General features: G+C 44.2%; 2 protein-coding genes across 4 annotated transcripts in view; both read right to left on the bottom strand.

Moving 5' to 3' along the window:
* Positions 1 to 202: 202 nt before the first annotated feature.
* On the bottom strand, positions 203 to 2,609 carry phlda1 (pleckstrin homology-like domain, family A, member 1). Its single transcript, XM_063217916.1, has 2 exons — positions 1,873 to 2,609; positions 203 to 1,147 (listed from the first exon to the last, which is right to left on the bottom strand). The coding sequence occupies exon 1, from the start codon at positions 2,380 to 2,382 to the stop codon at positions 1,909 to 1,911; it is 474 nt and encodes a 157-aa protein (XP_063073986.1). The 5' UTR covers positions 2,383 to 2,609; the 3' UTR covers positions 203 to 1,147; positions 1,873 to 1,908.
* A 2,060-nt stretch (positions 2,610 to 4,669) lies between these two features.
* nap1l1 (nucleosome assembly protein 1-like 1) overlaps positions 4,670 to 25,158 on the bottom strand; it is a 33,050-nt gene continuing 12,561 nt past the window's right edge. The window contains exons 3-16 of one of the 3 annotated variants that reach the window (XM_063217166.1): positions 24,926 to 25,008; positions 21,472 to 21,574; positions 18,399 to 18,540; positions 15,337 to 15,429; positions 14,246 to 14,374; positions 12,885 to 12,956; positions 12,237 to 12,376; positions 11,472 to 11,617; positions 10,238 to 10,257; positions 9,956 to 10,078; positions 9,758 to 9,790; positions 9,006 to 9,056; positions 8,256 to 8,295; positions 6,657 to 6,799 (exon numbers count right to left, since the gene is read on the bottom strand). In XM_063217166.1, coding sequence (XP_063073236.1) covers positions 8,290 to 8,295; positions 9,006 to 9,056; positions 9,758 to 9,790; positions 9,956 to 10,078; positions 10,238 to 10,257; positions 11,472 to 11,617; positions 12,237 to 12,376; positions 12,885 to 12,956; positions 14,246 to 14,374; positions 15,337 to 15,429; positions 18,399 to 18,540; positions 21,472 to 21,574; positions 24,926 to 25,008 — 1,141 coding nt within the window. In that variant the 3' untranslated portion in view covers positions 6,657 to 6,799; positions 8,256 to 8,289. Of the gene's footprint in view, positions 6,800 to 8,255; positions 8,296 to 9,005; positions 9,057 to 9,757; positions 9,791 to 9,955; positions 10,079 to 10,237; positions 10,258 to 11,471; positions 11,618 to 12,236; positions 12,377 to 12,884; positions 12,957 to 14,245; positions 14,375 to 15,336; positions 15,430 to 18,398; positions 18,541 to 21,471; positions 21,575 to 24,925; positions 25,009 to 25,158 lie in introns of all 3 variants that reach the window. The other 2 variants (XM_063217165.1, XM_063217164.1) reach the window with 2 other exon arrangements.

Raw genomic sequence — 25,158 nt, 5'->3', positions numbered from 1 at the left:
GGGGATACAGACAGGGTGAAATTTGTCAAGGAAGACATAAAACAAATCTCAAAAACCAAAGGGGTGTGGTTCAAGATTTTCGCAACATCAGGCGAGCTGTATTAATCGCTGGGGGGGGTTCTTATTCGCACCCACCATAGAGTAGCCTACACTAATTTAGAAGGGGTGGGGATATTACAAAGTTGGACCCCCCTTTCACAAACGCACACACACATACACACCTCGTCCTTTCCTATCCCAGGTCCAGTGGAGGTGCAGTATGCATTGTTGCAGAATAGGCCCAGATAACCCCACAATTGTGTATGAGGTAAACAGGGTTCTTAGTAGGCTAGTGGTAGCCATTGACAAAGAATATTCTGCAGAACTGATGGCGTGTCCTCAACCAGACAGACATGTGCTGACATAAAAAATCATCTCAGTGACACATGGTTTGATTAAAAAAATGATCTACTAGTTTCATAACAGATTTGCTGACTAATTTGAATGATTCTTTTCACATTCTTGTTTTCCCCCCACAGTTGGTAGGCTACTCTATTGTCAAAACCATACAATGAAAGTCTTTGGTTTAATTAAAAAGATGACAAAATCTTCTTACTATGTTGAGGCATTACATGCTATTGTACTTGATGAATTCTTTTGTCTTCTTATTCCCACAGAAATGGCGTATGGGGGAACAGTCTCTTAGCTGCGTAATTGCTTGAGAGGTGCTTATCTGGACTCTCACATAGCCTACACAATTCCTCACCACTCCCAAACATGTTAAATTTGTAAGGTCAAATATAAAAATATATACACATAATAAATAACAAAAACGATTCTGCAGGCAACTTCTTTAAGTCTGTAAGTTAATGTCCGCTCGTGACAAGAAGACATCTGTTCTCCATTTTTTTTTCATCTCGTATCTGCTTTTCTTTTTCCTCCTCTGAACAATCCGTAAATAATGAACCAAGTGCCCGAGAGGTTGAGGTGAACAGGAGCTGCGAACAGAGGAGGTGTTTCTTTTTCTCCGTCCTCCCTCCTCCTTCCTTCCTCCGCACGGAGCTCCGTGGCTGCTGGTGAGCCGACCCTGGATTGGAAGCCGATCTTGCCAGGCCAGGTGGCCGGACCAACGGGGCCGACAGCTCCCTCGATTCGCCCCGCGAATAACCTGCAGACAAAATAAATTACAACGACTCAGGTCAGGGGTGACAGGGCAGCCGCAGGCTCCAGCGCTAGAAGAACCATCATCCGCGCGCCAACTGGAAACAACTTCCGCGCGTGAACCCAAAAATAGCATCCAGGGCTCAGAGGGGAAGTATCCAGATTTCACATGAGTGAAAGCAATACAGCATAATGGGAAACCCCACCAACGCTATCCCCTTCTAACCTGATACATAGCTTCCAGACTCCTTGGCTACTGACAGAAAATATGTAAGCGAGCCTGGACCTCGCGTCTCAGCTTTGTGTTATTTAAAGGGCTTCTGGTGTGATACGTTTGATGCGTAAAATAGCCCTATTATTATTATCATCAATGTGGTAATGATATAGGCCAATATTAGGCTATTACCCAGGCTATGATGCAGCAGGCCTTCTACAGGGGTCGAGCTCTGAATAGTGGATAAGATGCTTAAAAAAAGGGGGGGGGGCTGTCCTACTCCACGATATTGGATCTTTTTTGTTATAAGGGTTGCTGGACTTGCCAGTGCCTGGCACGAGCACATCCACTCCAAGTAGGCTAATAAGATAAATATTGCACCTCATCAAATATCAAAGGTTGCGGAGGGGCTAGAGCAATTTGCGTATGATGGGGCATATGGCTGCAGCTACCTATGTGCATGTGTGTGTGTGCTCTGACTGCCAACAGCCTCTCGCTCACGCAAACCAACGGCTTACCGCAAATGTCAATGTCGATTATGTCGCGGGGGGTGTTCAGGCAACGTTAGGCGAGTTTCTAATCATCTTCTGTCCTCCCGGTATCTGAGCCACGAGCAGCTGCTGTTTCTGTCGCGAGGACTTGACCGCCAAGATCGCCTGCCGGTTTTTGTACTGCACCATCTGCAGCGTAATCTCCGCGTTCCAGCCCTCGTCCTGTGGACACCTGAAATCTATCTCCTTGCCCTCGGCCATGACCACGGTGAAGTAGACGTATTTCCCCTTGCGCTCCACGCAGTCCACCGTTTTCATGTTGGCGAAGTGCAGCTCCTTGACTTTGCCGAAGTGGTGGTGATGCGGATGGTCGTGCGCGTGGTGATAGTGGTGCGGGTGGTCGTGCTGCTTAGGCGGGTGCAGCAGCAGTCCGTCCTCGGTGAGCACGCATCGTTTCTTCTTCCACAGCTGCAGCAAGCCGTCGCTCCGCTTCTCCAACAGTCCCTCCTTGAGCACCTTTCCGCCGTTCTCCAGCATGATCAGTGGACGCCAAATCTTTCTTTGAATTGCGAGAACGGAACGTGTGAAAGACAAGGAAAAATACCCAGGCGCTTCGCTTGGAGATTAATAGGCTAGTGCGCGAACATCAGCCAGGCAGAATGGCACTGTATCTCCCACAGAAGGGGGTCCAGTACTTGATCCAGACGGCAGCAGCACTAGCTGTAACTGAGATGTGTAGTAGTTTTCGACGAGGGTTTTCTCCGTTTACGGCTGTGCGGACCGCCCCCCAATGACATCCAGAGGAAACAGTCTCATGTGCAAAGAAGCTGACTGACACATGGCTACTGTAGCGAATGTCAGTCATCATGGAACTTAACACCCTGACTGTTGTCGGCCCACGTGGTATAAAACACACATTTTGATGAATAGTGCCGTTCAAAAGAAATATGAAACAGTCAGAATAAGAGAATGGCACAGGCTCCCTGTGAGGAATTAATTTTCCTTTTTTTTTTTAACGTAGGCCTGCAATTGCTGGATTGGCTTTGTATTACTTCAACAATTGTCGGTTCAGTTAATCTACCTTTAATTTTGTAGGCCTATTTAAAGGCCCACGAAAAGCTATATAAAACCACCCTTTTCATTCCAAGCCAAACGACATTGTTCTCTGTGGACCAGAGTGGGCATTCTGTAAAACGAATATTATAGTAGGCATAGGCAACAAGTAGCCTAGGCCTATGCCTCGTAGCCTAGGCTATCCTAGAAGTAACAGTGTGCATGTCATTCAATTGGAAGGTAGCCCGGTAAATGTGGTCTTGCGGGTTATTAATTGAATTGATTTGCCTCAGTCGCTACAATACTGCCATCTGTGGCAAGAAAGAAGAACTGGTCTGTTTACAACCTGCTTGCTAGGGACTGGACTTCGGCCTACAACTTGTTTCTCTCCATCATAGTAGATGCAATTCCATTTGATTGATTGAAAATCAACAATGCAATGGCCTAGTAGGCCTATTATGTACACTGTATACACTGTATACACATACTACATCTAGCCGTGTAGGCAATTTGAGACCTTTAGATGAGACCTTGAGGTGCCATGTAGGCCTACAAAACGGCACACTAAAGGTGGATTACCACAAGACTGCGGTCGTTAAGACACTGCAATTATGGGATGAGGGGAATAAATAAAATAAAAAGGTTGAAACTTTACAGTATGGCATTGCAGACCATAGGCCTACTGCATCAATAGCCTACGATAACCAGTGCTTAATTTGTCAAGTGGGAGGTCCGGGAGCACAGAGGATGGGTGGCTCGGTCTGTGATGTCTTTCCCTGAGGTTCCATCCAAGGTTCCGGAGCTAGCTCCCCCTCAAATTAAGCACTGACGATAACAGCCAATACTGAACACAGAAATCAGTTAAAACTGGAAATTGTGGGGGTGCTTTGCACGGCCTATACTTGGTCATTTCCCAACCCTTCCCCATCAGTACCACTTCAACTGCAGTAACATACTGTACTGACAAATTGTCTTTGATGACCAACTCCTTTCCCACCAAGGTGAGGTATTGAAGGAGCAAACACCAGTTTCGCCCACACCACTGAGTTGTCAATACCCAGTTTGAATGTTCATGTAATCCATTACTGTGTTTGCCTTTGAAATGTACAATCCAGAGTACAGACATGGATGCCTCACATACAAAACTTGAGTCCACAAGCAAAAATGTCACTTTGTACATTTCAATTGTGTAAAGATGGACTTGACTTGACATGTGCATGTACACTGGATTTCGTATTGAACGAAATCCACATGCATGGCTGTAACTACCATTGAGGACACAGAAGTCATTTCCTCTGTATTTTTTTCAGTAATGTAAAATCTATTTATGAAGAAAATTGATATATGATCAATGATAAATTCAGTCTGTATACGACACTCCCATTTATCCTCAATGCAGTGATTAATAAAAACAAACTTAAGCGTTTGACTAAGGTATTTGAAGCATTCTAAATGTACAGTATACAGTACAGCACACAGTATTTGTCCTCGGTATTTGAAAATGTCTGGTTACGGCCCTAGCCACATGGAAATTATGCATAAAAACCTCTGCATGCAGATAGACCTCTGAATGTCTCGGTGTGCACACATCTGCACATTTTTTAAGGTCTGAACACAAGACAGTCCATGAGGCCCCTAAAAATGCTTGGGCTTGTATGCATTTTAGTAAGGTGTCTAATATTTCTCTAAAGCTCATTAATGTTGTTCTAAGTCACACAAAGCAGGCAGAACTCATTCCTGACAAAACACAGAGAGTAAAATCCAACAAAAGTCACGTTTAACCAATTTATTCATGAATATACATACACTTACAGTTTTATTGAGTACATTAGTATTTTGTAGCATGGCATTTTGCTTTGACAACAGCTGCTTAGAGAGGACCAAGAAACACACAATCCCATTGGACCCCCTGACAGGTACATATTCAACATTATAACCCGGGGAGCACAAAAGAGGCTGGACACCTGCGCCTCACACACACACACACACACACGCACGCACGCACGCACACACACACACCTTAACAACTGACCCAACAAAAAGCCGGTGCCATATTTTTACATATTTATTTTTAGTTTCGGTTTGTTCCCCTTAACAGTATTGCTCATCAGGTTTTTTTTTATTTAAGGAAACTTCTGCTGAGTTGAGCTACAAGCGACAGCATCCATCAATACCCAAGCAGGACGTCAGCAAAGGACATGGTAGTTTCAGTCACATACCATCTACCAATCTCACACACACACACACACTTTCACAAACACACGCGCTTCCCCTTCACAGTGACGGGCCTTGCTCTCAGTGGTCAGGGGCAGACTGGATTCTAAGTGGCCCCCCTCCTCCTCCTGCTGCTGCTGCTGGTTATCGGCTCTCTGGGCAGCAAATGCACTGCAGTAGGCTATGCTAGAACACACGTGTGTCTCACACACACACCTACGTTTCACCATCCATGGGCAACCCACAAGAACAAGACTACGGAGTCCTCCTAATTATAGAGGGTGAGGAAGACCCAATAGGAAGCGGGAGAAGCGGCCACGTGCGACCAGTGAGACTCTTTAAACTGATTCCGGGAAAAATCCAGAAAAAAAAGGAAAACCCTACCATCTACCCTGCCATTGAAGTGCAGCCTTGTTGGTAAGCTACACTTGACCACCCGATTCATATTGGTGAGGAAAAAGGGTGAAAGTGCTTCATAAGGGGAGAGGACACCACTGTCGACATGTTGGAGAAATAGTATAAACTGCTATAGAAAAAGATCGAACATGCACCAGCGGGCCCCAAGGGCCACAATCGGGGAATGCGGGGAGCAGAGGCACTGGCATGGCCAACTAGTACTCTAACCCTTTTCCTATTACGACCGTTCAATGGGACTTGTATATCTGCTGGAATGTAAGGCTAACACTTTTCCCTTGACACCTTTTTAAAAAGGAGGTTCACTTTAGTCAGGAATATCCAGATTTTACGATTTTAATAATTGGTCACCTAACATTGTGTAAAAACGCTCAAGAAAAGAAACTACAATTGACTTGAGTATCGATATGCTAATCTGAACGCTCGTGAAGTGTCACTTTGATCCAAGTGGAATGTTGATATTAGTTACTCGCCTCAACTTTTTCACTCCCTTTTTGTGGGCCAAAAGATGTCCGTTTCTGCAATACAGAACAGACGAACAGCTCAATTTCCAACAGTGTAAAAACAGACACACACTTCGCTTCACACAACACCACGCATACCTCAAACATTTCATGCAGCCAGGGTGTCCATAGCTTTGGTTACCGATCAGTGGGGGCATGGAACTTGTTAAGTGTCGGAACGTATAAACAAGGTTTTTGTTTTGTTTTTTCTCCCCCCAGTGTGCACACTTCTGTTTTTCCTATACCCCACCCTCCTCCTCCTCTTCCCCACAGACAAGACATTTTGTTCTACAGCTGTTGTCCAAGAGCGATACGACAAAAGACTTGATAAGAACCCAAACTATTTCCCCCCATTTTTTTAAGCAGTGAGATACATGCTTTTTTTCTGAGGGGGGGGGTTTCTGCATTCTAACTATTTGTACAGAGGAAAAAAATATAAAGAGAACAAAAAAATAAAATAAAATCTAAATAAAATACTACGCATGTGGAGCTGAACCACAGCTCACATCGGAGTTCTTCCATATTTTCTTCATTGTAACAAAAACAAACAAAAAAAATCTTTTACTCTTGTAGTTGTCGGTTGGTTGGTTTAGTGAAATCCATTTCTACCAAGAAAAATACAAAACATTATAAGGCGGTAAGTAACTATGTTTTAATTGGAGAAGCGGTTACAGTGCAGTTGATCCAGAAGGCCGTCAGATGGGGGGAGAGGGGTGGTGGCGGCGCAGACATCACTGCTGCTTGCACTCCGCTGGGGGATTGCCGTCCTTCTGCAAAGGACACAAAATGGAAAGATTGAGAGGATAATTCAACTGAACAAAAATACAAGTCTAAGATATGAAACAAACCACTCACACATCAGTTGCCTACTAAAGCACAAACATAGCCTGTTGCAGCCAGCAGTGTACTGAATAGGAATGCATACTACTGCAAACTAGACACTTCAGTTCACAACAGCTCTTGGTCATGGTAAGTCAGTGCAAAAGTAGCCCGTTGCACTTTGTCAATGTTATAGGCCATGAACAAGTTGTGGGTCTTTTTTCTTTTCTTTTTAAAACCGCTGGAAGTAATTTTTGTCGTCTGGTTTTATTTGGACTTCATTTACCAGAAAAGTTGGTAACATTAAGATGACAATGTCCCATCCATCCAGTAGCCTTTATCTGAATAAACTCATCGCCTCAGCGCATCCCACTGAGGAAAGACTAGGGGCCCGTCAAGAAAGGGCAGGACTAGTTGGACTTTGCAGAGCCATTATCAGGGCTCTTAATTAGCTTTGTTCATCACCAGCCAAAATGGCAAGCAGAAGTTAACCTTACTAGCCAAACACACTCAGTAATGGGTCAAGGTGGCTAGTATGTTGGTCTTTTCTACCAGCCAAACTGAAATTTGACCAGCGTTTGGTCGGATGGCTGGTCAATTTGGAACCCTGGTTGCAATGCAACTCAGGTGAAGATCACAGTACTTTACTTATGGAGCCTTGGAACGGATAATGAGGAGATGGGAGAGAGGCCACTCATGGAGGGGAACAGGAAGTGAGGTAGAGGACGTGATGCGTACAAACACTGTGGGGGAGGAGGCGGGGGTGTGTGTGGGCATAACGGAATCCTCGCTTCCATCACACACAAAATGGCACAGATGGTGAACTCAGGGGAAGAATGGCACACCAACATGACTCAATGAGCAAGAGTCTGTTAAAAAAGTGCTTATTTTTCTTACAAAACAAACAAACCACACACACACAGACCACCACAAATCTGGTTCTTTTCCCCGACCAACCAAATATTGTACGCCAGGTTGTCATTGCTACCTACAAAGCTGGTTGGCAAAGAAAGAAAAAGTTTCCAAAAACACAGGAAACTAGGATCAAATATATAAAAAGGTACGGGCAAATGGTCAACATACAGAAAGGGCACTGGTCCACACGCTAGCTACAATTCAGGAGGAGGGAGGGGAAAACAACAATATCTGTAAAAAATATTTCGGGTTTTTAAAAAATAAAAAAATAAAAGAGAAAGAAATTAAAAATGGTCAAAAAGTCAATCCACTATGTTAGTTGGTTAGTTGTAAGTGCAGGGATGGAGGCAAACAAGGGGAGGGGTGAGGAGAGCAAAGGAAAGGGGGTGGAGGTCTAAGAGGAGGGGGTTGGGTGGGCTGGGGGTGATGGAGAGACGGTGGGTGATGCTGAGGGGTGCAAATAAGCCAAACGGACTCACAAGCTGTACCTACCAGGATAGATTAGGGTTATTTCTATAGACATCATTTACACCTAGTAAGGAGAAATTTAGAGAGGAGCTGACAAAGGGTGTCCAACTGATCCAAGATGAGAAACATTAACGAATACTTAAATTATGTAAAAATAATGATAAAAAAAGATACTCAGTAAAGATAAGCTTCACAAACACAGCCTTAGTTTGGTTGAGAATGCAGGCATGTTTCAATCACAAGAAATCCTCCGGTAAATGGATTTCTCCCAAAAGGAGTTAAGTAACGGTTAAACCAGACTGTATCAAATTAGTACACTTTTTAATCACATCGTCTGCCGACTGTGAATGACATGCATTTCGCCAAAGTAGAGCAATGACTGTAAAAGCAAAAGGCTCATGGAGGCATGCAATAATTAACAGCGGTTATTTCATTGCAACTAAACCAAAAAAAAAAAAAATGAAGACAGTTTTCCCCTCCCCAAAAGGTAGCCACACTAGCTTTAGACACAGTCAAGGCAAAACTACTGTAAGTGTTTACTACATTAAAAAGCAACAATTCCCCAACTATAAAAACGCAACTTCAATGTCGTGCAAATAGCAAATTAGCGTGCACAAGAATGCCCCCAGTTCATTATAGCATGAGTTTTGACTGTGGACGTTGGTCCAATTTAACACGCGAAGCAATGCACGTAGCAATTCACTACATTCTTTCTGTATGTTGAGGTCTGTTCAAGTCACCGGGACCCATTACCCATCATGCCTCAGGGCTTACCTTGGGATCGTATTCTGGATCGTTCTCCTCATCCGCCTCTTCCTCTCCCTCCTGAAAACATCGGAGAAAAAAAAACGGTGAGTACAAAAACTAGCAATGTGCCAACAATCAAAACTTTTTTGTTCCATAAACAGCAGCTAGCTAGAGCAAGCTGTTAGAAGATCTATACACGTGGTATGTAATGCGTGAAAATATTCTGTGGGGAACCATTGCTGTCCTGTACAAGTCTATAAATGCACAGTGCGGTCCGTCTGTGTAGAGCACTCATTTAACCAGTGTCGTACAAGAGCAGCACTGTAGTTCTGTGCTTTTGTGTTACACAGGGAGGGTGGCTACAGCGCCCTGGGCACCACTTCTCAAAAATGCCATTGCTAACCTCTTAGCAACTAACTCGGCTGCAATGCAATTTACCATTCACAACCAAGTAAGTTGCTAACTTTGTTAGCAATGATTCAGTCAAGAAAATTACAAAAAAAAAAAAACAATGGACAATTTTTTTGGCTTTTTGCCTCAAAAACATGAAACTCGGCACTGCACACACCCATACCATTATGATGATAACCTCCAAATTTGAGAGCAGTCGGATGAGGGGGGGGTCAAGAGTTATGCGTGGGAACAGACAAACATACGAACCAACAGGAGGAGACAGACAGATGTTCTTTGAATTAGATAGATGGATTGAATGGGAAAACTTCATTTATGGTTATTTGGCCGTCGAGACAGTAGCGGTGCAATCATGAAAATCATCCTACCTCATTATCACCTTCCTCGCCCTCCTCGTCATACTAGAAGAAAGAGCAAAAAATTTAAGAATATTACAAAAAAACTAAGCATTGGTCTACAAATGCAAAAACACCACACACACAAAAACATTTATGAAGGTTTGAAATAAGCGTGTGAATGACATTCGGACACGCAGACAAACACACAGCGTTGCAAGCAGCGCTTACATCATCGTCGTCGTCTTCGATGGCCTCTCCTGTGAAGTAGAGCACAGCCCGGGGAACGATGCGCTCGCGGATGAAGTGGCCAATCTCAAAGTCTGCAGCCAGCACGGCCTCAGAGTCCTCGTCCTGCAGCGGGCCAATCACAACATAATAAGCATTACAACGCACCAATCACAGCAAACCAAGGTCTCAGTCCTTGTGTACCACAACAGAACACTGTAGATTCAAATAATGGGGCTTTTCTACCGTACTGTCAAAAAAGTGATGAGAAATCAAATCACTTACCATTTCACCACTTTCTGGAACTGCAAAGAGGCAGCGACCATTTCCGACAGGAGCAGAGGGAGAACAACAAAGTGTCGTAAGATTTTGCAACTTAACCACAACAAAAACTTGCAGTTCTTACATGTAAACACCGTGTCAAAGCACATGAACACACTACATGCAGAGTTGACCACTCCTTTGTATTGGATCTAATGGCTGAAGTCAAGTTGCCGTCATGTTAAGCCAAGCATCAAGTAGTGACAGGAAGATGCACACATTCTCCTGTAGGTGGTGGTAAAATCTATGAAAAGTGAGATACCAGCCCAAGACGGCGGCAAAGAATCGTATAGAGAGAAAGATACATCAAGTTAGTTTTTTTTTCCGGTATCCATGTGATGTCGGGTGAACACCCCTTTACGAGGAGGAAGGAGGGGGCAACGCCCCCTTGGGAGACCAAATTTGAGCACACGCTTTTTGCAATGGATGTGCAGAGTTCGGGATATCTTTCTATCCCTATACGATTCTTTGACTGCGGCACAGATTCTGTAAGAGACCAGATACGCCACTGGTTGATTTCACTGTGTATTTCCGGTTTCCGAAACGAGGCAGGTTTATATTAGTTCTATGGCAGATTTAGAACTGAAGGGGCAGTTCCACCCTTGTCCACGTGGTGGCCCGGAGACCAGAATGAATGGAGTCCTATGGAGCAAAACCCCTCATGGTGCCTTTATCTCAGTATATGATTTTTTCTTGTGTAATTCGGATGTTGCTTTCGAAAGACTATATATAGAAAATACCCACGGCTGAGTTTTAGATCTTTTGAGCCACGCATATGCTTAAAAAGTGATTTTTAAGTGTCTATGACGTCACATCCTTAGCAAAATGCTAGTGAGTAGTGAGCAACAAAAACGCCTCCTGTAACAAATCAAACGGACATATGTGCTTTTTTATTATACTGTTGAGTGAAACCCTTATTGAAATCTCCAGAACGACATTCAAATCTGAGCTTTGTTGATGAGACCTGGGTGAAAATTAAGATTTTTAGCATCTAGCTCCATTGGGTCCCATTCATTCTGGTCTCCGAACCATAGATAATACAAACTAATACAAACAACTAATAATAGCGAGTGGCTAGGCTGTTCTTATAAGGGCTGTGACTGCGGTGCCAAGGGTTGGGCCACGCGAAAAGGCTAAACACAGTATCTAGCGTTGACGTGTATGGTTAAAGCGGTGGATAGGTGGAGCAGTTGCCTACCTTCTGGGGGAGTGAAGAAGTTGAAGAATGAGTCGTTGGGGACGGTCTTGGTGACTGTCCGCACTGTGCCGCGCCCCTTGTGCTTCTGCTTCTTCTTGATGGTCTTCTGTGTGACGTTCTTGCCCTTCGTCCAGTCAATTGGACACCTGGTGATGAGGCAAAGTGAACATGAGGCAGAGCCGGTCACGAAACACCCATATAGAGGTCTCAGATACCAACAAGCAGTCCGGCCAATTGGACACTTGAAACCATAGATTGACAATTTTCATCTTCGGCCACCCCAAGGGTTGTACGCGGGATTCTTATTAATTGAGAACAATTAAGGCAGGATCCAATGATTCAGAACCGGCTTGGTCCAGTTTAACTGAAAAATGGCACAAAAGACTCAGACATGGTCTTCATACCGATATAAAAGTTGATGAATCTTTCAAACTAATTTTTAAGTTCAAGCAAAGCCAAAACGACTTTTAGACACAACTTGAAGCTGGTGTTGCATTATGGGGTCACAGTCTTTCAAGAGTTGAAGCAAGTCGTTCCGCCAGGGGAATGCCGTAATAGTGCTGCATCACTATGGTATAAAAGTCTAATACTGCTGTAAATACTGTAAATGCTTGAAAATACTATGACATTTACACAGTGCCTACAGTAATGCATTACAACCTGGTCCTTGCATTCTGCCCACAGGCAGTTTATAACAGGGGCCACGTCTTCACAGGTTAAGTCGTTTCAGTTTCCAGTCACTGTGTTGGCTGTTGCCATGCCTACCCTGTGCAGCGCATGATCTCTGGGCCGTCGAAGGAGAAGGGGTCGGTCTCATCGGGCTCGGAGCGCATGACGTAGGTTTTCGTCAGCAGCGTGTTTGTGAAGAAGTCGTTGGGCTCAAAGTAGAATTCTAATGTAAAGCTCTATAGGTAGACATCGCACAAACAAGCCACACATTAGAAAACAAAGACACAGCAATAAAATGACTCCATATGACTTCAGTCAATATTTTAAGCCCGTTCTTTAGCAATTAAAGGTCGGGGATCTGCTTGCTGTAGGATACACGTGCACGTTTCGTGCGTGAACACGTTGCCATGCGCATGTCAATTGTGCGTGTAGTAGAGAATCAGACGCACGGTACACAGACGTGTGCGTACAGTGTAGTAATGACAGAGCCACGAGGGCAATCTTCCAAATTTCCATGTAGAGGTTGCAGTAGTCAAACAATGCAGGAAAATTAAGAGCCCCGTGGGCCACCTGCCCCTCACATGATGCCTCCAGTATCATGCATAGCACTCTGATGGCTCTTTATAGCAAAGTATGTGCACTTGGGCACATGTGATTGTGTGCGCAATTTAAGTCAAGACAAGAAGCACGTCCCCGACCAAAGAATTGCATTTCAGTAGCAGGGCTACTTCTGCATGAACTCACCATTGGCTGGCCAGCATCTGAGAATTTGACTTTAATGTCTTGTAAGTGCTTCAGAATTGGCTCATCGTGCTCCTGAGGAGAGAAAATAATCAGTTACTAATGCAAATCAAACAACATTTTTAACATCAGCAGTGGTCCATGACTGTGTTCCCAGCCTGATGTCTCAGAATTCAGTGCAATGGACACAGATGTTAGGTTTCACGGATTGTGTTTTCTGTGATGGCATCCGCTACATTAACAAGCACTTCTGTGTGTCCAACTAGCAGAGTTTGGCGGTAGAACATTAGTAAACCTTCCTCCCAATGCCTCAATCGGGCTGGACCTTAAGCACCCCTCCCCATGCCAAATTGCCCCGAATGGCAAACTGTGCAGGATGACCTTGGTTACACCAAGGCCTTCACAATAGAAACGCATGTTGAGGTGTTGCTGCTCATTTTGAAATAACTGTTGGGAGCGTCAATTAAATATGTATTTTTAAAGCAGCAATTACTAACCAATTATAGAGCGGAGCAGTGAGTGGCAACCAGGTCCCAGAAGCAACAATTCAGTGGCACATGGGGCATTGGGACAGGCAATACCACATCATTCGGAATCTGCGGCACTGGTTTGTATCTTCTGAATACTTTTCAGCCCCTCACTCACAATGAGCTGGCAAACTTTGATCAGAAGGGGTGAAAGAACCCTGAGGCCTATCAAGATGGAGTGGTCCAAAACACCACCTGCTGTGCACCACACCGCCATCAGGTGGCAGCAGCGGGCCATGCTAGCGACTAACCAGACAAGGAAGAGAGTCTCTCCCACCCTCGCTCTCTGGCGGATGACCTACTTAACATCCGCCTCCCTCGCCTGCCTCCGTTGTTGTCTGATGCTGCATTTGGAAGCTGAAGGATGATGGGGCAATGCATGCGAGCTATAGCCCATGGTTGCATATTTTACTTGATGCGAATGCTAAATAAATTCTGCCTATCTTAATCAAGGGTTGGACTCCATCTCTTGAATGCATAGTGCATCCCCACTATACACAGACAGGAATGTTGAGTAAGACACAGACGAAAAAGACTGATGAGTGGGATAAGAGACAGAGAGACCGAGGAGGTAAGAGAGACAAGACAGAGAAAGACACAGAGAAGGAAAAAAAGACAGAGAAAGAAAGACAATAGACAGAGGAGAGAGCAGCGAGAGGAGGGGCACAGAGGCAGAAGAGAGACAAGACACAAACACAGGCAGAAAGAGGAGCAGGACAAGAGACAAAGAGAGACACAGACAAAGGAGGAGAGAGGACGAAAAGTGAGACGACACAGAAAGGCAGAGAAAGGAGGAAGGAAGACAAAAAAGTAGGGTAGACAAGGGGACACACTGACCTGCAGCATGTCGCTGAGAAGGTCCACGTTCTTGAAGACGGTCAGCCAAAACTCGGGGATGCCTTTGGGGTCCTCCTTCTCCTCATCCTTCTTCTCCTCCTCCACTTTCGCCTTGTCCTTCATCTCGTCCTGACGACAACACAGCGAGTTAACATTCAAGCCTCACGACAGCACAGAGATACGCTGTAAAATATTATAATAAATAATTAAGCTTAAAAAGCTAAGCTGCCAGAGACTGTAGGAAGAGCTGTTCAGTGTCCGCAATTGGTAAAATTGATTCATTAGTTACAATCTAGTGCCACATTTTCAAAATGACTTGGGTTTTTACCTGTATAATGCAGCCAGATGATTGGCTGGTTGAACGATTACCTGGTTTGATTAGATGCGTAAAACGAGGTCATTGGGCATATGCAGCACTGGATTTGTAACTAAGGAATCCATTTTGCCCAGCGAGAAGCAAATATCAGGCAGAGGAGTTTATAGAAAAGCCCGAAAGACAGCCAAGTGCATCTGTTCACTCACACCCAGCATGATTATATGATCCAGTAAGAGCCAGTGATGCCCATTAGTTTGGACTCATTTGTCATGATCCAGAGTACCACATAGTCAAATCGTCTGTTTGAATTTAAGAGGCGAAACCAGGTTATTTGGAATGTTTGAATCATCGCCTGGTCGATTTGGACAAGACCAGGTTATTTGGAATATGTGGTACTGGAATATGACAAATGAGTCCAGTCAAATAGTCTGGTTGAATTTAAGGGGCAAAACCAGGTAATTCGGAAAACGTGTCACTGGATTCTAACTATTGAATCCAGGTTGCTCATTACAAGTAGCAGAATCAAGACGGGTGAAAGAAACAGAGCAGTAGACACCAGTGGAGAAGTGGGGACCAGGTGTCAGATTCAAAAAGTGTGTGTGTGTGGTGTGGCTGCAGGGGTGCAAGGGGATTCACTGTATGTGTGTGTGTGAAAAAGACAGCAGCTGGAAGGGGTGCAAGAGGATTCAGTATGTGTGCACTGTGCGTGCTAGAGAGAGTAGCTGCAGGGGGTGATTGATGCAAGAGGGCATGCAGGTATGGAGGTCACCTGTACCTGCTTACTTACGCTCAGCTCTTCCTCCTCATCTGCCTTCCATTCACACTCCTCATCCGTGGGCTCGTACGCAGCCTTGACGATTTCACTACGCTGTAACCAGAAAGAGAGAGCGAGAGACAGAGAGCAAGTGTGACTCAACTGTATCCTTATTCAACTGCACAAGGTTGAAAAGAAAATGGTTTAAAAAAAAAAAGAAAAAAAAAGTACCCCGGGACCAATTTAAAATCCATGACTAACAATTTAAAATAGCCACACAAGAAAATAAATTTATGTTAACTCAGCTTTGGATTATTGCACAAAGATTTTTTGGGGCAGTCAGAGCTGAATTATTAAATTACATTTGACACAGTAAGTTTGATAACATGAGAAACCTGGACATATTTCTGCCCTGTGATATACCTGATACACTGGAAATATCCATCATGCTTTTCTAAATTGCAAACTGCCGTAGAACAACCCCATGTCCAGCTGCACAGGTATTGGAGAAGACAATGCTGAAAGCACCTTTTTTCACCGTTTTGAAGTTAAGAGTATTTTGTCTCAAACAAAATGGCTCCTAGAAGAGTTTTTCGCTGACTTGTAGTTTTGCAAGAGAATAACACATAGGAGGCAGACTCTCCCAATAGCAGTTACAGTAAAATGACAAAAAAGACAGAAAAAGAAGCACTCTGTTCTCTGATGTGTATTCATGTTGGACGATGCACCAGTGTGTTTGAGACCGAGACACTGTGTGTGTGTGTGTGTGTATGTGTGTGTGTCCCCTTCTCCCTCGCCTCCTGCTCTTTAGATTTCAGGTGTCTGCCGTGAACACCAGCTCAGGTTCCCTTAGCAGCCAGCGACCGTGGCAACCGCCGATAAAAAGCTACCTGTCTCTCTGCTGTGAGGGCGTTTTTGTTCAGAGACAGACAAGCTAGCCTCTTCAATTCTCTGCGACAGCATTTTGGCCATCAAGCCTTTTTCCTTTACTTTCCCCCCCCATTTTCATTCAGTCCTGACTTGACCTCACTGGCTACCTCGATGCTGCCAAAGTAAACACAGGGGGGGACGGGGACGGGGGGGACGACACACGAAAGAAACTCCATGTGATGGTTTAGAAGGTGCTGCAGCCTCTCTTATTACATCAATACGTCCCGAGTCAGCTGCCACTCACTGGGAGACCAAAATGCACTGTGTTCAGCCTTCAGCTACAAAATTCCCTCACACAAGTTTGCCAAGTTGCGACTTGGTCTACAAAAAAGGGTTCAGGACTTGGGAACTGGTCTAATTTAAATTACATTAATATGCTGGCAACACCGACACTGGCACCTTTGTTTCTATGGCAGGTGTGACCTACTGCAAGGAACTATGCATCGCTTCTACTGACTAGCCCAGTCAAAAAGGTGGGGTGATGACTTCAGTCTTGAAAGTATGTCCATGCGGTTTTATTGACCCTCTATGGCGAGACAAGTTAAGCCACTCACTATTGCATCTGCATCCATACATTTATAATAGACATGATATGAATTATAACTCAATAGTGGCAATTCCAACCATAAATACTACTGCACCAGTAAGATCAACCATGAATACTAGGAGTGTAAATCAGCCTCCATGACGATACGATATAGATTATTTTTGATACTTAAGGATTCTCCATGATAATAAAAGTAGAAAAGTAATTGGAAAAAAATCGAATCTTATGTTACGGAGCAAGGGCATAGGACAGGGGCCAGCGATTCAATCATTTTCAATACTTAAGAATGTCCCACAATACGATAACACTAAATCGTCGGCTGTAGGATCGATACATCTAGATCCCCCATACTCAAATAGCGGCTCGCGAGCCATTTGTGGCTCGCGGGGCATCTATTTTTGGCTCTCGAATAATTTTGAAAAATAATAAAAAAAATTTTTTTGAATAATTTTGAAAAATTAAAAAAAAAAAAAAATTTTTTTTTTTTTTTTGGTCCGATCGCGCTGTCGGCTCTTATTTTGAAATCGCGCCACAGACGCAATGAAGAAGCGTGCCGTGCCCCGCCCCCTCAGGCAGTTTCTCCCTCTGTCACTGCAGGCTCCGGACAGAAGCACCAATACCTACCTACGACGCTGGCATTAGAGGTTGTGAGGTAGACTACAAGGGAAGGACTGTATCAGAGCCTGTAAATAAATTAGGCCTATTCACAAAGTTCTCTATGCATCGTTTTTTGAAAGTAATGGTCCACATTTGATTGCAAACAGTGTGTTAGGACTTCGAATTGGTTTAGCAGTAGCTGTAGCTAGTTGCTAACACAAATGAAGGCAAACTGTGTTTGAACTCTGCTGGCAGCTAACTATTGGTAGCCTATTAAAAACGAATTGCTTAATAAACTTTTCACACTTTTAAACAGTCCCCAAATAGTTCGTTTTGAATGCAAAGACCCTCATAAGACTGCAAACAAAGTTATGAGCAACTTGACAATTTATTATTGGCTTTTGCATTTAATCAACATGGCATCAAATGTGCCATTTTCTTGTTGACAAAACCTGGTGTTCTCCTATCTATGTGTCCTCTTTGTTGGGTCCATTATTGCCTCTGATTCTCATTATGCATGTGAGAGCTGCATAAACAAAGTCATAATAAGCAACATGTGTTTGAAAAGTGTTATCTTCAGGCTTATTGGTTTTCTCACTAAGAAATAAATCTTTATGAACGTAGTCTGCAAATATAGGCTAACAGATAATCTTATGTCATTTAAAAAAAATACTGAAGGGTGGGTGGCAATGAGAGCAAGGCAGGCACCTCACCCCACAATGCAGGCCCTTTATGAGAGAAATGTTCTCCCATCCTGTCACTAGAAACTAAATATCTGCTGTGGGTGTGAGTGCGTGTGTATTGTGCTTACAAATGACTTATCATGTTTTATTTTATTTTATTTCTGTATTTCTTTATTTATTTATTTTTTTTGGGGGGGGGGTCGTGTCGGCCCGGCCCGGCCCTTTATTGGGAGGAATTTTGAAAAACTGGCCCTCGGGGACTTTTAATTGAGTACCCCTGATCTAGATTATTATTTACACCCCTAATAAATACGAGGATACTATACCTTGTCGAAGAGGGGCTGATAGAGGGCTGCGTACTTCCTCTCCAGCTCGTGCACCTCCTCGTAGAACTTGGCCTCGATGTGGGCACACTTCACCTGCAGGTTCTTCAAGGCGTTCACACGCCGCTTCACCACCTTCGGTAAGCTGCAGACATGACACAAGACATGTCAGTAAACATGGTCACGTTTCGATACGGTATGTGGACCGAAGTCTCTGTTGGCTTCAAACCAGCCGTCTCTTCAAACCAGCTTTAATCTAATAAAGCTAACAAACAAAATGGTACAGACACAGATGCTGAAAAGCAAAGGAGATACGCACTCCGCGCTTCTAAATTAACAATCTGGTGCAACCAGAGCAGGACTAAAACGTAAGTAAAAAGGAAAAACAATCTGGTGCCACATGGATGTCTATGTTGTGCTATTTATTTTTTCAGTGCATTCAGACTAATGTTTCGACATAAGTCTTCAGAGTCCTTGACAGAGGCCGTTTCCCAATGTCCAGTGTTCTAGCCTTGCTAGGATGTGAAACGCTAACCACTGGGCATTTCACGTCCTAGCAAGGCTAGAAGACTGGACATTGGGAAACGGCCACTGTTGAGCTATAGCAACATCAGGGCTGGCACTGTCAACAATTTGCCTCGCCCACTCCACTCCACCCCACCTCCATCACTATAAACAAATAGCAGCATCAGCACTCTGTGCGTGGCCGTATATATGTGCAAGCTTGTCCCCACACATGGTGTGCCAATGCTGCCCGAGCTGGCATGCCAATGATGCCACGTTAAGCATCCACCCACCCCTTTGTCGGCCTCTAGTAAGCGGCTTATGTGGGGGTTGTTCATGTGGCACATGCATGAGTGCAATTGCCTGTTCGTCTGGTCTCATTTCTGAAACTATGGGTCACAGATCAACCCCAGCCCATGACAAAGACAAATCGCTCTCCTTCAAAGCAAACTATGATTTGGCTTTGAAAAAAAGTGGCTTGTTCATTCAGATAACTTGCGAACCGAACTGCATTGCATGCATACAGAAAGAGCGCATATGAACGTGGAAGTTGATACGCAAACATGCTAATTAGCCGTCAAACATGTTGGCATTAAGACGCGACTGCCCATTAGTGTGAAGTGGAAAAATATTGCTCTTGATTAGCTCAACCATGCAGTGTTAACAGCAATCAGCGGACGCTTAAAAAACAAAATTCACCAGGCTTGAAGAAAGCAGAGCCTTCCTAAAACCGACAAGGTCAAATAGACCAGCATTGCATGCAAACCCTTCATAAACCATATCAGGGTTCTAAACAATAGACCAAAACGGCCTTTGCTGAACGGTGCTAAAATAAACAAACAAAAAAAACCTACATGCACAAAACACCTGCAGCAAGTGCATAGTTCATTTTGTTCACTACAATAATATTTAATTTACTCAGTGTCTAAACTGGGGTGAACAGTTTCCCTAGAGCCTGGAAATCATAAGGTGTGTCCATCTACTGTTATATTACGAGAAAAATGTTCAGGCCTTTATCGGACCATAAAACTTATTTTAGAAGATCACCCAAGAACCTGCATACAACATGTTAACATGCTCAATCTTCCTAACGCCAAGTTTACACACAACATGCTATTGTAAATGGCTCTGAACAAATAAACCATTGTGCAACTGCCAAGATCTACACAACAGTCACTGCAAACTGCCACTCATATCCACTGGAAGTTGATGCCACAAGTACAAGTCAATAACACAACTGTAAGAAATTGAATATGCGTGTGCGTGCGTGCGTGTGTGTGTGTATTAATCATGCTGGGTAATTCGTGTTAATTCTGCGGGACATCAATATGTAACCGGATATTAGTAAAAGCATTTGCAACCCTTAATTTCATGGACAATGTTTATTTGGGGCTTGTTTATGGACACATTCTGCTTGCATAAACCCTCAAAAGTGCAATGTGTAACCCGGCTACTTTATTTGAACAATTTAGCATTTGCTACAATACGGCCATTGCAATAGCGAGCAACACTGTCGTGGCTTGAATACTTCATTGCTCCATCTTTCTATTGTACAGTGCAGGGCTCTACAGTCCAGCCCTCTCAGACTACTGAGAGGTTTAGTGTTTCCATGACAGTGGAATATAGACGTTAAGACTGGGAGCCAAAGATGGGTCAGCTCAAATCCAGTCTTGCTCGAGGTGCCAAGAGAAAGCCTGTACGGTGCCAATGGTGTTTAAAGGACCCAAGTTGGAGTTGCTCTCATCTTTCCCTTATAGTCTCAGAAGCCACGTTTTAAAAGGCGAGAAATGTGGGCAGAATATATTAGGACTCCGCCACAGAGAATGCTGTCCGAGTCGGTGCTCGAATTCATGGCTCTTTTGGAAGCAATGCCGACTCACAGCACGGTTGGAATTAGCGAAGGACTTCATAACTCCTGAGACCACCGGTGTTGAGTAGACATTTCAAAAAAAAAATCTGCAATGAGAGCGCTGCCAAGAACACTTTTATGGGGATTTACCCAATAACACTATAATAAACTGCTAACTGCACAGAGGGAGGATTTATGGAATGCCATTAAGTGCAGAAAAGATGGTCTTTAATTCGCCGCAGTCTTTGTGCTTACCATAAGATCATGCACCTTTCCTGAATCAGATAAGTTTCTCGATTCTTTTCTGTTGATAATTTTACTGCACATCCAAGAATCAAGTCCCATCAATAAATACACATGGCACATCATCCACACCTGATTTTGAATCCCCCCATGAAAGGCAGGTGAGGGCCCCCCCCATGAAAGGCAGGCAGTCAGCCCAGCAGCCCGACAGACGTTAATCATTTTACTGCACTTCTCGGACTGAAGTTCCATTAATAAATTAAGACATCAATGCCTTCAGTGTCGCTCGTGCATTTGTATACTAAAGCACCTTGACAAAGTCCTATGCAAGTGGCTCATGGACATCACGGGTTCCTCACCTCTCCACGTACCCAGACGGGAAGCCCACCAGCCCAATATTGAGATGACAGAGAATGAAATAAAAACAGGTGTGCATGAGTGTGTGTGTGTGCATGGCATGAGGCCATCAGGAGTCCTCACCTCTCCATGTATCCAGACGGCGAGCCCACCAGCCCGTCCAGCCTCTCCTGCAGAGCTGCCAGCACCTGGGGGTTCTGCATCATCTGCACCGTCAGCTGACGAGCTGCAACACAAACACACACCACACACACACACACTATGGTGAGACACAGAACACACAACAACCTCCAACACACACACAATCGCAGTTTGTAGCGGTCATGTAATTCACATTGTGTGTGTGTGTGTGCGTGTGCGTGTGTGTGTACACAACTTGCAACGACACAGTACAAGTGGGACGTGAAGGCCAGGGACTGTGGAAGGGACGAAGGGACAAGTGCAACTGGGACCCAGAGGTTAACTCCTCAGCAGGCCAGTGGTAAAGGAGAGGGGGATAACACAATGAGGGGAAAGTGGGAGGAGGAGGAAGAAGAGGAAGAGGAGGAGGCAGGTGTCCTCAAAAATAAGCTGATGCCACCTTAAATAGAAATCACACAGAAGCTTCAAACTGGCCAACAGGCCAATTTTCTTTAAAAAATGGATTACCCAGTAGAATTTAGCAGAAAAATCATGATTGAGTGAATAACATTATGAGCGAATTAAGAGAGGCTCTTTTCAATTGGTTTTACTTCCACCTCCCTATTCTTTCACCTGCTGGTAAAGTTGTGTCAAAGGATCAACAAAACATGCAAATATCTACAGTTGACAATGGGTGGATGATGGCGCGGAGGGCGTGGTGGATTCCAGAGAATTCAGTGGTCATCAACCGTCGCTTACAAACCAGATCAACTAGCCCACAGCCGTAAGAGTGGACACCATTTGAATACTGTAACGAGTCAAATTCATGGACAGGGGGGAGTGCTCTAAGGTTCCCGCGTAACGATTGCCATGCAAGTGAACAAACAGCGCCTATTGGACCAGTTGTTGGTGGGTATGAATGATGATGGGGCTACTTTATTTCTTTAGTTTTACTTTACCTCTTGTGTTAAGTGGAAACAAATTTGACAAGTAGAATGGCTGATTAGTACAACCACCTGTATAAAGTGCACAGACAGACAGAACACATGGCATGGCTATTACTTTCTGAACCTAGGGCTGTGCAATATATCGTATTAATAATATCGTGATATCAGTATTGCTGTCAAACAATATCAAATTTCATAATATTGATTTGAAGCAATATTTTGTCATTTGTCTATACTGCCAAAAGGTAGGTTACGCTCGCCATGGCGAGCACAAATCAGACTTGCTACCCAAAACTCATGCAGAACACCACGTTGAGTTTCTCTATGGCCCTCCACTCCAACTGCTGAAGGGAGGGAAGATTCTGAATTGTTCAGCGCAATTAATTTGTCTTTAAAAGAAATATAGTCTAAAAATACTGTGATATCAATATTGGCTGAGATAATCGTGATATTGATTTTCCTCATAATCGAGCAGCCTTATCTAAACCAGACACGAATCCTCTGCTGCACACTGCTGTGGCTATACAGCTGATGGGCATGCACAAGACAGTTATACTCGCAACGCTTTTACCCATCCTAACCACATCAAACATATCGTTTTCTTGGACAAACAGACATGCGTGCTATACACATGATAAGCATGTGTTCAATGAAACAATATGGTCGTGTTTGGGGCAGAAATAAGGTTTAGAGTTAGCACCAAATGACTCCAATGTGAGGAGGCTCAGACTGGCAAGCCATCACTGAAGCACCACTGACCCGTCACTAGCCACCACTATTTCCTTCCATATAAAAGGTCACATTCAAAAGCCACAAACACACACACACCATGGCAGACTGACATCTAGCAAGGACAGCAGAGAGTGGTGTGGCATTTAAAGGGGAAAGGCCTTCAGGGTAGAAGGACCATAGGTGAGTGGGCAAACAAACAAAAACGAATAAAAGAAATTTATCGGATTAAGAAGGCCAATCGCTTTAGAATCAAACATGCCCTTGAGATGCAACTTGTGCCAGAGACTGCAGGTATTACTTAGTTAATCTGCCTACACAACCTTTTAATTATTTGATTATTTATGCATTGGCTTGTTCATGAGGCGCGCGCGCACACACACAGTGCTGGCAGTGTGTGTTGGATAAAAGCTTAATGGGATTGCTTTGCAGGACTGGCATAAGGACACACAGCATGCATTTTACTACAGGGGTGTGCCCGGGCACAGAACAGCCTCTGTGGGCGCGTTCAGGCCGGCTGAGAACCGTGCCGGTGCCCATTCCAGCACCTAATCGCGAACCGGCCGTCATGTTCATGACACAGATCTTAGCGTTCACAAACTGGAAAATTGGTTCGCAATGCGAACCGCAAAATACTTTTTTTTCTCCTCTGTGAACCGTGAACAACGTGGCCGTCAGCAGGTTCATCCGGGTAACACACATGGAAAAAAGTTCAGAGCCCGGTATGAACACGGGTGGTTCACAGATAAGCACATAACTGTGCCAAACATAACTGGTGCGGGCACCGGCACCGGCTCCGTTCTGGTCGGCCTGAAAACCTTCTGTCAGGCTTTGAACAAGCCCTGGAGTCTACCTTTACACGTCACTAGTATAGATGAGAAATGGATAGATAGACCTAAAGAAGCAATGAAATGCATAGATTGATGGTGTGATTGTTCAATGGAAAAAAAGTGCATATGTTGAATAGGGGTGGTACTGTTCACAAAGTTCACGGTTCGGTTCATATCACGGTGTCAAGGTCACGGTTTTCGGTTCTCTACGGTTCTTTTTTTTTTAGTTCATGATAAATGGTGCACTGGCTAATAGAATCTGACTTATCACTAAATATCCTACATATGGTTTGTATAGGCTTATAATGTGAAAATGGTGTGATTTTAATTGTGTCATCCTCTGATTTGGTCTTATACGCTAATGTTTTAATCAGAGAGACTGGATAAGATACTCCTAGAATCTGTTCTAGATCTGTCTAGAATGTATTTTACATATTTTTCTGGGCAGTACATGAATTGCGGTTTGCGATGGATTGCACGGTTCGGTTCGGTATGTGTGTGAATTGTACGGTTTCGGTTTTCGGTGCGGTTTGTACCATCCCTAATGTTGAAAGCCTACTTTTATAAATGCACAAGTCCATACATTTCCTGTGCCTTGGTGCAATGATTTTCTTAGCATTCATTTTAGGTTAAATATTTAGTCAATCATTTCATATGATATGAGCAGCTGTTTTGAGTCTACAGTGAATTGTCCTACTCAAACCATTTTAGTGGCAGTGTACAGGGCTGGACTAGCCACTGGCATAGCGGGCATTTCTCGGTGGGCCCCAAAAATGGGGGAAAAAATTATATACATTACATTTTTGAAAGAAGGGGCCCACAAGGGTGCAGGCCCACCTACACTGCCAATACTGAGGGGGGCCGGGCCCTATTCCTCCCCCAGTCCAGCCCTGGCAGTGTAGTTCTCTGACCTTTCTGCAGATGATGTGGTGACGGGGTAGTGACCTTTACCTTTGCTGTCCTCTCCGGTCTCCTCCTCCTCCACCTCTTCCACGTCCTCCATATCTGCAGGGTCCATCTCGGCTTGGTCTTTGCTGCAGATGAGAGACAACACATTAGCTACAGTGCAGACAGAAAAACTTGAACTGTACACACACACCCACCCACACCTGCAGGTCTTCCTCCCTTCTGTCCCCTTTATATATATATATACACACACCAGTGCTTGACACTAACTTTTTCGC

The sequence above is a fragment of the Engraulis encrasicolus genome, chromosome 15 (assembly GCF_034702125.1).
Source record: "Engraulis encrasicolus isolate BLACKSEA-1 chromosome 15, IST_EnEncr_1.0, whole genome shotgun sequence".
NCBI lineage: Eukaryota > Metazoa > Chordata > Actinopteri > Clupeiformes > Engraulidae > Engraulis > Engraulis encrasicolus.
This window is presented reverse-complemented; position numbering and strand designations above follow the sequence as displayed.